At 43.6% G+C, this 12,087-nt stretch overlaps 2 protein-coding genes across 2 annotated transcripts in view; one reads left to right on the forward strand and one right to left on the reverse strand.

The window, feature by feature from the left end:
- Positions 1-8,460, forward strand: part of LOC106805117 — a 20,493-nt gene extending 12,033 nt beyond the window's left edge. Inside the window, exon 2 of the mRNA XM_014806598.1 lies at positions 7,394-8,460. Coding sequence (XP_014662084.1) covers positions 7,394-7,455 — 62 coding nt within the window. The 3' untranslated portion in view covers positions 7,456-8,460. The remainder of the gene's footprint in view (positions 1-7,393) is intronic.
- A 98-nt stretch (positions 8,461-8,558) lies between these two features.
- LOC106805115 (peptidyl-prolyl cis-trans isomerase H-like) lies at positions 8,559-11,600 on the reverse strand. Its single transcript, XM_014806596.1, has 3 exons — positions 11,258-11,600; positions 9,469-9,707; positions 8,559-9,073 (listed from the first exon to the last, which is right to left on the reverse strand). Exons 1-3 carry the CDS (start codon positions 11,524-11,526, stop codon positions 8,835-8,837), a joined length of 747 nt encoding a protein of 248 aa, XP_014662082.1. The 5' UTR covers positions 11,527-11,600; the 3' UTR covers positions 8,559-8,834.
- Positions 11,601-12,087: the final 487 nt, after the last annotated feature.

A 12,087-nucleotide genomic window follows, 5' to 3' on the forward strand; every position in this document is an offset into this window, starting at 1 on the left:
ACATTTTATTTTGTACAAATAACACACAAATATACTACTTGATGGTGCTAGAAATTCGTGACGTAATCACTTTAAAGGGATAGTAGACTCTAGGATTTTACTGCATACAACTGTACTTACTGTATAACAAATCGTCTATATACCCACACGTATTTGTTACCAGTTACCTAATTTAATTGTTATAATTAATTTCACATCAACGCTAGAAATTTGAACGGCGCCATGACACCCGCGACGGTGCTGCCACCCTGAAAAAGTTGCGCATTTGCCAATTTATTTTGAACGTTATACAGACCGAGGGCTAATCACAAAGGTGCAATTATATTTATACCTAAATGCTATTTAACCGAACAATGTTAATTTTAGGACAAATTTATCCATAATATAACTGAAACTATATGTCGTTTATAAGATATTACAATCCTTTTGCTTTTAAATTAATAAATAAGAAACACCCTCGGTCTGTAGCCCTTGGCTGAAAAGTTGTTTTGCGCAAACTTATCAGATCGTGCGCTTTGAGTGGCTCCACCTTCGTTGTAATCAAACTGTAGTCGTTGGTTTTAAAACATTTCTTAATAATATTTCTAATGGTGATTGAACCATGAAACTTTTTATGTAGCGTAATTTTAACCTAAATTAACTGAAAATAACCCTAGAACCTAGAGTAAACGATCCCTTTAAGACTTTGGTAGCTAGTAAATACATTTCGTGCTTATTTACCTTTTTTTATTGAGACGTTCCAAGTGCTTTTGGTCTTGACGGTCACCGGGGGTCATGTAAAACTGCGAGAGTCAGATATAGCTTATCATCCATCGATTTATTCATTTTGGACATTGACCTATTTCAAACGCTGAATCGCTTTCACCATGCACATTTCGATGGCACCCAGCCAGGTTAGAACTCAAGGAATGTAGGCACATGTTTGATAACAGGAAGGTGGTAATGGTAATATTAGTAGATAGTACTGTTAACTAAATAATTATTTATTATATCACCATAATTATAAGCTAGTAATTTGGTCAATATCGTCATTTAAAGTAATATTACCACCTTTCCGTTATCAACTGTAAAATTTAGTACCGTCAGTTGATAAAACTGCAAATTTTACATCGCGGTTACCTTTAGGAGATTGTAAGTACGTTCTTACCCCGTACGTGCAATGTAGTATGTATCTAAGCGTGTTGTATCCTGAATAGACGTATTCTACCAAGAGTCTATAATAGAAATGATTCTATTATGAGAAAATCTTTTATTATGGACTCTTGATTCTAGCTAGCTACAATAATTGAACATTGTAATGTCAGTCAAGTGTCAAACAATGTTAGTCCACCTTTCTCTCGGAATGCTAATTTTAAATCACCCTTCTCAACTCCCCCAGTCACTTCACTGACTTTGCCCTGAATTAATCCCATCGCAGCAAGATGCAATGAATGATAGTAAATAAAAACCTGGGTGCTGCGCGATGGTGATGGAGTGAGTGCCAGTGGTGCACTATTTCAGGAAATGACGGATTGTTTGGCTTTCTTGATTTGTTGTTGAGGTATGGACTAGCTTCCTCTGAAAGTGGCTGCTGATCGAGCTCACTGGTTGAATTTCATCGACCTATGAAGTCAGTCGAGTTTAGCTGCTTTAATGCCATGAGTAATATACATTTATTGATGTTGGTTTCAAAGCAGAGCGGATTGCGTACGTTTCTGTTTGCGTAGACGCACGCGCATGATAGTAAATACTCAACATGTATGTTCTAACTAGTCGGTGAAGGCTATTGCATGTATGCGGAAAGATGATGCGATTTCCATGCACAGCATGCCTAACAAGAGTACGCGCGCGCGCACATACACGCACGCACACGCACACGGGGACAGCATTTAGAGACACACCAATAGTCATTAGTATTCTTGGATTCTTAGCCTACTGCTGTATTGAATCAGTAAGGGCACTCTAACAGTATACGCAATCCAGGCGTCCAACACGCGTACACATATGCTGCACTCGTCCGAAATAAGATGTTCGATTTTTGCCGAATGAATACAGTATACCCAATTCCCGATGACAGCAAAAGAAGCAGTATGGTCACGCACGTACCCTCTGATAAGTCAATCACAGCACAGATTAGTCCGGTTGAATACTCATCGCTCACTAACTAGTACTACTTTATGACTGATGGCAGAGACGAAAACAAATTTGATATGCGAAATATTGACTTAGCGTATGTAGTTTTGATGATTCATCGTCACTCTAATTCTGAACGTAATAAATTTAGAGTATACGACCACCTGTCAGCGTCAACGTTTCGAACAAATATAATCAGTAGTCGTGCAAATGCTTTGTCAGCATGACATCACCACACTAAATGTCAGACGTAATGCAAAAGTCAATCTTCCTCATTCCTTACGTGCGTACATATTGCGCGTATGTCAGAGGTATACTACACTAACCCGTATTTATTATCACGAACTTTCACTAGTACTCCCACGCCAGCCGGTTCAATAGCCCGTAATGTTCCATTAATTTTAGATGCGCACAATGCAACCCGTAATCCTTCCACACCATAGGTGACTGTGAGCGTGACAGAACACAAATGCCATGCGTTGAAGCCAAACGACAGCAGTTAGCTTTTTACTGCAGTGTCTATTACGCCTTCGTTTCAGTCCTTCTCGCAAATTTATATCCCCCACAACCCCTACAGGATAATATCAAGAGGCTGAGCATAATTGAAAGTTATTACCTCCGCCAAACGGAGTTGGAGGGCGGAGGTTATGTGATCGGTCTCGTACGTTCGTGTGTTAGTGTGTGTGTTCGTGTAGCCAGCAGCAGGCCAGTCAGTGTTAGTGTGTTAGTGTGTCCAGTCAAGCGTGTACATGTGAGCGAGCAGCAGCAACGAGCGGCTGCTACGAGCGAGCGAACAGCAAGCCAATACAATAAAATAATAAGACATGTATACATGTTACACGCTGGCGGAGGTATGCACTCTCCGTGAGTGCCCTCTGTCTAGTTACGTGTGTGACGGTATGCCTACGGGATAATAAAATTTTAACCGACTCAGAGTACGTACATTACGGTATAACCAGCCACATCTAAAGCTAAGCCATGATTGCATATATTGTGTATGTGGATAATCATTAATGGATATATGTATATATACACAATCACACACACACAGTCGCACACGCACACACACGCACACACACACACACACACACGCACACACACACACACACACACACACCGCGCGCGACACACACACACACACACGCGCGCGCGCGAGCGCACGCACACACACACACATTGCACCACGCCGCGCTCACACGCACAGGCCACACACGCCCACGCGCACCACGCACGAGCACAAACACACATCACACACACACACACACACATCGCCCGCGCGCACGACATACACACATGTACACACATGTACGCACAACACACACAGCACACACACCACACGCACGCACGCACGGGGCACGCACGGCACGCCGCACGCACGCACGCACGCACGGCAGTACTTAGTTAATTAGTGGTAAGAACTGCGAGGGCTTTATCATCTCACAGTCGAGCTACATGAAACGTTTTCAGTGATTTTTGTGTGTATAGTCGGGACATCGATTCATGCTTATAAACAGTTGTGATGATGCTTACTAGTACTACCATGGCTGCGCAAAGGTTGATCGCACTGTGAGAGAAGTACCGTCTGTCGGGCATTATGAGCGTTTCCATACTATCTGGGACGAGTATATAATCAGCTATTAAGTTGCAGTAACTAGTCTATTAAGTATTATACCCTACACTACAGCAATGTTACAGTATAATCAGCAGGGTGTCAAGCTTAAGACCGTCTAGCATGAGCTATATAGATAAGTCCGCAGAAAGTTCTACAAATGCCTAGCATCCAAATTCATCAGTCTATCTGATGTATGTTTCAGGTAGTACTCCCTATCAAATCCCCAGTGACATTTAATTTATTGTTTATAACCGCTTTCCTCTAATATTAGTAGAAACGCAAAATATACGCATCTCAATATTTATGCCTGATGTATCAAAACCAGTGTCTCTGGTGATGCATCTTGTTATTATAAAGATTTATGCGAATATAGACATTCAGTTGGCTGTTTACTTCGCGTGCAACAAGAGATAGCGCGTAAGCTGCATTGTACGGCGTAAAACGTGATGGAACTGCTGCTCCGTAGAGAGGTTTCCATGAACTTGCGATGCATGCATGTATATGCAAGAGATGCTCGGGTTTCAGTTGTAAACCGACGTGCGTAGCGGAGCTGTTGCCTGCATGGTAACGGCAACTGTACTTGTATGCAAAAGAAAATACGTCCAGAGCAATTGCAGAAAAGCCCGTGAGTGTCCGTACAGCAGTTTCTCTGTAGCCATTCTACATGGATCCATGGCGTATAGCCACCCGTCCCGCACTACCGCCACGCCTTCTGTGCTGTCCCCTGTCGCAGCAATGTTGTTAATTTTTGCGAAAATAGTGAGGCTTAGCTCAGACCTTTGGATTTAATGAGAGAGTTTTAATGAAAGCTAATTGGATCAGTACCAGTATGGTTATGCTGGTCCAGCGTTTGCCATAGTAACTTTTGGAAATGCTTAGCTGAAAAACAATTTTATTCTTCAAGCAGTGAGCACATTTCTAATTCGAAATCTTTAGACATCAGTATCTTGTTGAGTCAATTAAGGTCTCCACACAAAACGTGTTTACTACAGATCGTGTTTACCAAAAGTTAGAAAAATATGCATAATTATAAGGAGTTGAAATGAAAAACTGTTGGCATATATGATAATCCATGTGTTCATTGGCCGTAGTCTTATTAGCTCACTCAAATGATTCCGAATAAGAAAATTAGTAGTCAACTTAAGTAAAGTAATTTGGTTTATTTCACCACTTAGATTTTAAACAAGGAAGCACAATCGCAATTAAACAACAATCAAGTATCATAATTGCGATGAAATCCATACCAAAAATATTACTCCTTTCCATAGATTATTCTCATAAGAAACTTGTTTTTCTGAAAATATCGTGCCCTCCCTGTTAATGATTTCGTAGCTACACAAAGTTTAGGCTGAAGTCATGGATGAGGCAAGAATCTAAAAGGCGAGACAGTGGTTAGTTTTATATAGGCATACTCGATTATTCTGGTAAATGTTTGTCTGTCACAAGCGATTGCACGGTGACATTTGATTTGCAAATACTGTAATGCGTGTCACGTGTTGGTGATGCCTCAGGCAAGGACTCGCTATTCGATATTTATTCAGTGTTTGAATGCTTTTTGTTTGAAGAGTATGCGAATATATGAAACTCATTTTGCGATATATATATTGAACTAGAAATAAATGCCAAGAAATGTGTGTCTGCTGCCGGATAATGGGGGATTTATCCTTACATTACGATAGTAAAAGCTATTTTTAAGATACGAGCATTAATTCACCTATGAATTATATCCTGTGCTCTAAAGTGTTTGATGCGCTGCCTCAATCTACACTCAACTTTAGCTGTACAATGTAATGCTTTTTTGAAACATAAAAGGAAAAGTCAATTGTCTTTTTCTTTCAAGTCAGGTACAATGTGAGAGATCTAATCATTGTATTTTCCCTGCACAGACTCATCTTCTATTTATCTATCTCGAAAGAGTCGCTATTCACGGGTTATACTGAATATATTAAACAACAGCGGCTCTCATTGTGTAGTTCAACAGCCGCCCTATTGTATTCTTTTTAGGTTTAATAGAATGCGTTTGAAGTATTATTAATTATAAATCAAAGTCAGAGAAATGGCGTTGAAAATTGCAGTTTGCCATCTGACAGTGTGAAGTTGAAACGCCAGGCTCAAGATCAAGGTTCAAATTGTCAAATGCTAATTCAAATATTCTAAAAATTTTGCTATCTTGAATTTTGCAGCAACAATATTTTCCTGTCCTAATGCTGAGTTTACTTAATGTTTGACTTCTGTTATTACTAGTAGGTTTTGAATTCATGCCAACTCACCTTTGTTTGGCTTTAATGTTAACTGGCAATAGTGTGTGATTGATAATGTTGAGATGTTAAAGAGAGATTAAACATTAATTTTGTTCAACATTTTCCTGTATGTTTAATTGCGCTCATGAAGTCACCTATCTCTATTATTCACTCCTAGTTACGTTATGCACTCGCCGCATATAGTGAATGGTTTTAGTGGTATTTCTAACTCTGATTATGTTACCTATAAACTACGGTGTGGGTGAAGATATATAGACTTGAGTTACTTAGTAGATGTAACTAAAATTATAACTCTGAAATATTTTAGCGAGTATTTTCATGAGTATTGTGTGCCTGTCGTTTTAGTGTTCAGTAGGTTTGAGTGCGTGCAGGTGGTGTGCGTGATATTTTGTAGCAGCCGATGTTATATTTAATCGCCATGGTTTCCACGAGATGTTCAAAATTGTGAATAATTCCATTGTGAATAATTCGACAGTGTGCTTGTTAGTTATTAGAAAACATTATTATTTATAATCCTCAGGGTGTCTGTATTAAAAAGCTGACGCTAAATTTGATTCATTTTCGTGTAGTAAACAGAGAAATAATTGGTAGTAATTTCCTAGGGACTTAATTTATAGCAATAATTATGAAGAAAGGGTCGCGGAGATATTTTCATAAATGCTTTTATACTGCCATATATATTTTGCCAGATATACCTCGGGCTTATGTATGTAGTTCGGTAATATGCAGTCTGAGTCACACACATAGAAAGCATTAGTGGCTTAGCATGAAGACATGAGTTGGTGTGCTAGTGTTGTGTGGGCGTGAAGCCTGCTGGCAGCTATAGACAAACATTACAGACTGCTCGTGTTTGCATGTGCATCAGTTAAGACTTGCCTCTCTTTTATTTATTCATATGTACATACATTCACTGCAAGACAAACATAAACTATATAACCCGAATTCGTTGTGAGCATCTGGTTTATCCTTATCATAGAGGAAGCCACAAAATGTAGCATGCACATATTAAGTAGGGTATTGCGTTGTGTTCTACATCAGTAGTATTATTGCATGCTCAGCATATGCAGTGTATACATGTAATTGTCATACCGTGAATGAATGAATGTAATTTTTTATGAGTTGCGCGCATAGTTGGTGTTTCATAGAGGAGAATGTGCGTGGGGGGGGTGACAGTCATTGTATGACCTCATCTACATCAAGTTTAATCTTTCCTCATCCTCACTCCCTGATATACATCTAAAGTGGTCCGTCATGCGGTGTCGTTTGCAATATGTAGTCGATGATCACTACATATACGATATACCCCGTACCCTAACTATTAAAGCTAAAATTTGCTACCGTTGCTACTACACATTTGCCTGTGTGCTAGAGGGAAATCTATCTTACCACTAATATTTATCCACGGCAGGTAGGAAATATGGATGCACTTCCGTGACCGAAGTTTATGCGTTCGTGAAAAGCAAGGCGTAGACAGTGTTGATGCAAGAATGTTTCATCACAATGTCTGGGGTGCCGTAATGAATTCCGGGTTAAGAATAATAAAAAGTCTAACGAGCTCGTAGCATATTACAGTTTAAAATATTGTCGTGGACCACGTATGCCCCAACACAAATGTCTGTTATTGTGTAAACATGTTATGTTTAGTATATCATACATGTGTGTCGGTTTAGCGAGGTCGTTATATCTCTTAAAATTAATTAAACGTTTTTGGAAATTTTTGTTACGTTTAGAGTTAGCATCTTTTTCATACTGAAGCACATTTAGATGCATCTGGTTAACTATTCGCTGAGCTCAGAAGCTCCCGTAAAAATCTAAAAGCAGAATGCTGGCGATGGACGTTGCTGCATGCATGGTGCTGATTGAACCTCGATTCATTGTAATACCGCAGAAATACATAGTAAGGAAATACACACTATTATGCTATTGTTCGTTTTTGGGGTACATGCATGCCCAGCTATATAAAGTCGTGACCATGGACTAGCCAGTAGTAGAGGCAACCAATTACAGGCAGTCGCGTATAGCGGATTGACGATAAACAATAGATAGACGGGTCTCCAGTTCGGGTATATATTTCTTGCTTGGCGAGAGAGAAGGACAGACAGAGAGCTCGTAAAACGTAGACAGAGCACGATACATAGATACTGCACATTTGCTAGATAACCGGACGACACAGCATTAGCCTCGTAAGTTATGACGTGTCTCGCGTAACCCTAGTGTACGCGATTGCCCTGTTATGGGATTATACACAGTTAAGAGGTAACGATTAAAGAGAATAACTAGAATACGTATACCACTGCTGTTGTGTTCTTTTCATTATGTGCCTAATAGACGTTAGCAAAGGGTGTTAGATATACACCCTCGCGCGTAACCACTAATGCGATCACGGTAAGCAAGCAGCTTCGCTACATCATCTCAGGTTATGTGCATGTTTACACCGGCAAAAAGCGATTATCTCCGCGTAACTCGCCATTTCTGGTCGCATATGCGCATATTTTCGTTTCAGTCTTCTTGTGTAGACGCGTCTTATAGATTGCTCTAGCCGAATTTTAATATAAATGAGTGGAAAAACGTTGTGGTATTTGACGCTCTGTTTATTGCTCAAAGTTCAAACATAGCTACAGACGTACGTTACGTTGCAGTAGGCCTATCAGAAATGGATGACATATTGACTCTTACACGATAGCCCCACGAACTCCTTGAGCTTTATCATTCACGGAATGGAAAGAGGTTGTAAAAGAAGTCGTTATGTGTAGCCGAGGAATCAAGTTTTTAATGACATGGGCGGCAATCTGTGAGACTAGATCAGGGCGACGATGTAGAGAAATACGCGGAGAAGTCCGCGTGCCCATTTAGACGGACTTGCTCTTCTTCTTGTTCTCTCCTTCTTTCTCCTTCTTTCCTTCCTTCTCGACCTTCTGGTACACACCCTTGGCGCCGATGTCGTCCTCCCTATCCAGGTCCTTCTCCGACAGGTCGTACTCCTTGTCGAGCTTGTACAGTCCCGAGGCGGTGATCTTGATGAGCTGCATCGGTACTCCGTTGAACTGGTCAGGTTCGACAGAGCCGAGGGTCTTCAGCAACTCCATGCCTACAAAACGGACGCATGAATGTTTAATGCACACGCCGGGCAGCGTACACGCGTTCACCGTAACGAGCGCATAATTCCTCTAAAAACTCCCCCGTTCCTGAATAATTCGCTGCGGCCGCATATTCCTCAGATATGATACGATCGCGCGTGCGCTCGCTCGATTACAGGAGGCGACGCGGAGATGTGGAGTCTAGCTGCCGCAGAGGGGTTTCACCGTGTTGCGACGCCCCCGCTGTCGCACCTGTGCCGTCCTCTCGTGTTCGCACTCGTGCTGCTCTTTTTCGCACCCGTGGCCTCTCCCCTTTCTACATCTCTCGCGCCCCCTTTCCGCACACGTGGCGTCTGCTATCGCAGCCGTGGCTCCCCCCTCCGGCTCATCCCGCTCGCAGACTCACCTTCGATCACGCGTCCGAAGACGACGTTCTTGTTGTCGAGCCAGCGCGCCTTGTTGAGCGTGAGGAAGAACTGACTCTGGTTGGAGTCGGGTCCGTGGTTGGCCATCGACACCCAACCGGCGCTGCGGTGGCTCAGGAAGAAGTTCTCGTCGTCGAAGATCGGCGCGTAGATGCTGCGGCCACCGCTGCCGTCGCCGACAGTGACGTCACCCATCTGCACGATGAGATCGGGAACGATCCTGTCGTCGGGAAAAGAGACGATGCAAAAAAAATCATGCATAGATCGATAGGTGGAGAGAAAGAGAGAGAAAGAGAAAGAGATAAAGCGAGAGAGAGAGAAAGAGAAGGTAGAGAGGGGAGGGGAGGAGAGAAAGAGAACAAAGAAGGAAGAGATAGGAAGAGAGAGCGAGAGAGAGAGAGAGAGGAGGGGAGGAGAGAAAGAGAACAAAGAAGGAAGAGATAGGAAGAGAGAGCGAGAGAGAGAGAGGAGGGAGAGCGACCGAGAGAGAGAGAAGAGAGAGAGGAGAGGGAGGGGAGGAGAGAGAGGGAGCGGAGGGAGGGAGGAAGGAGGGAGGGAGGGAATGGAGTGAGGGAGGGAGGAGGGAGGGAGGGAGGGAGGAGAGAGAGAGGGGGAGAGAGGAAGAGAGGAGAGAGAGAGAGAGAGAGAGGGAGAGAGAGGAGAGAGAGGAGAGAGAGAAGACGAGAGGAGAGAGAGAGAGAGAGAAGAGAGAGAGGACGGAGAGAGAGAGAGAGAGAGAGAGAGAGAGAGAGAGAGAGAGAGAGAGAGAGAGAGAGCAGAGAGAGAGAGAGAGAGAGAGAGAGAGAGAGAGGAGAGAGAGAGCACGTAGAGAAAAAGAGGGGAGGCGAGAAAGTGAGCTTAGCATCATACTGATTGTACTGCCTTCGGACCGACTATCGTCCGGCCGTAGCGGTAGATGTGCAGGCTCGCGCATGCATGGTCACGAGTGTAGTTAGTACAATGCTGTAGTTAGTAACGGCATTCTACTACTATACCTATACTACTACTACTACCTATACCTACTACCTACTACTATACCTATAACTACTACTATCTACGTAGCTTGTCTCTATAATACCTATGATACTACTACTATACGGTACGCTCGCGACGAGAGTGAACAATGCAGGGTGCCGCAGCCAATCGGAAACATCGCGCTGGCGAAAGATCATCGCGAAAAGTTTGCGCGTGTGGGAGCGGGGAAGTTATTCTTTGCGTGTTTCGTGTTCATGTTTTCCCTCTCGTTAGAATAGATGAATTGAGAACGGTTTACGCAAGAGTTCGAGCAGCGTGACCGATATTTGAGTAGATTTCGGTAAATGTTGCAGGTGGACATTGGTCGTATAATTATCGAGCTCTTCTTGGATTCGCGCGTGTACGTGTGTGCGTATGTGCGTGTGCTTGTATGGCACATAATGTGTGCGTATGAGTGTGCCGGGTTCGTGTATGTGTACGTGCGTGTATGTATGCGTGTGCGTGTTTGTGTGTGTGTGTGTGTGTGTGTGTGTGTGTGTGTGTGTGTTTGTGTGTGTGTGTGTGTGCACGCGTGCACTGCATGACAACGTGTAACCGTGCACTCGTGTTCGACTTCGATAACCCTTGAATTGTAGAGCGAAATCGACGAAAGCTAAACGTCAGAACAGCCGTGCTGCGAGAGTTGCGCGCTCGCCTGCCTCTGCACACTATGCACATTATGCATCTATACGATATATAGATATAGATATGTATATCTATAGATACATATACGTAGATCTACCTGTACAAGCTTACCTATGTACGTAGCTGTTCTTGTAATGCATCAACTGGTGTGGTGGGTTGGCTTTCTTGAATCCCTTGGCGATCATGGCGAAGCTGTAGGTGGTCATGGGCAGGGCCTCTGTGAACAGCGCGATGACTATTCTGCCTCTTATCGGCTCGTCCTGCGGCTCCTTTGGTGTGATGTGGAAGTCCAGGTAGGCCTCTCTGCCGACGGTGTAGTTACTGCAGAGTGCCGTGCCGAGGGCGGCGAACAGAGATGCTACGAATAGACCGGTCGTCATCGTGCCGAAACGTCTTCGAACCAAAGTGTTGACGATAAGAGTCTGTGGTTGAGGAGGATTATGAGCATGACCCAGGCGCGCTTATAAAGCCGGGTGGCTTTGCAACGGGAGCCAGTCGTCGGCCGGCCAGCTGGGACCCGTGTTGTTAAGGACGCGGTGCTGCTGACTGGGCAGCGCCTGACTGGTCGTCGGCGCGCGCGGCGACATCTGTGTGAGGTGTCGGCGTCAAAGCGCGCCGCTAATTGGCAATTTCCGAGTAGATTCTCTCCTTCTCCCCTCTCGCTCGCTCGCTCGCTCGCTCGCGCTTGTAGATTACTCGAGGCGCGCACATATTCATGAGGTCTGCGCGTGGCAGGAAACACGATGACGTGTCCTTATGCCATCTGCGACCTCGCGTGTCGACCTCTTTCATATGACGGCGCGTCCACTTCGTACCCGCTACACACACGCGCGCGAGTTAATTCTTACCGCCATGCACACAGGCACTTGGAACGTCTCAATAAGAAGAAAAAAGGTAAATAAACACGAAATGTATTTACTACCAAAGTCTTAATGTTTCTC

The sequence above is a fragment of the Priapulus caudatus genome, unplaced genomic scaffold (assembly GCF_000485595.1).
Source record: "Priapulus caudatus unplaced genomic scaffold, Priapulus_caudatus-5.0.1 Scaffold100, whole genome shotgun sequence".
In the NCBI taxonomy this organism is placed as follows: domain Eukaryota; kingdom Metazoa; phylum Priapulida; class Priapulimorpha; order Priapulimorphida; family Priapulidae; genus Priapulus; species Priapulus caudatus.

Coding starts and splice junctions, on each gene's coding strand:
- LOC106805115 (XM_014806596.1), bottom strand. CDS start 11,526: ATGACGACCGGTCTATTCGTAGCATCTCTGTTCGCCGCCCTCGGCACG. Junction 9,708..11,257: donor AAGAACAGCTACGTACATAG/GTAAGCTTGTAC, acceptor TCCCGACGACAG/GATCGTTCCCGATCTCATCG. Junction 9,074..9,468: donor CTTCGGACGCGTGATCGAAG/GTGAGTCTGCGA, acceptor TCCGTTTTGTAG/GCATGGAGTTGCTGAAGACC.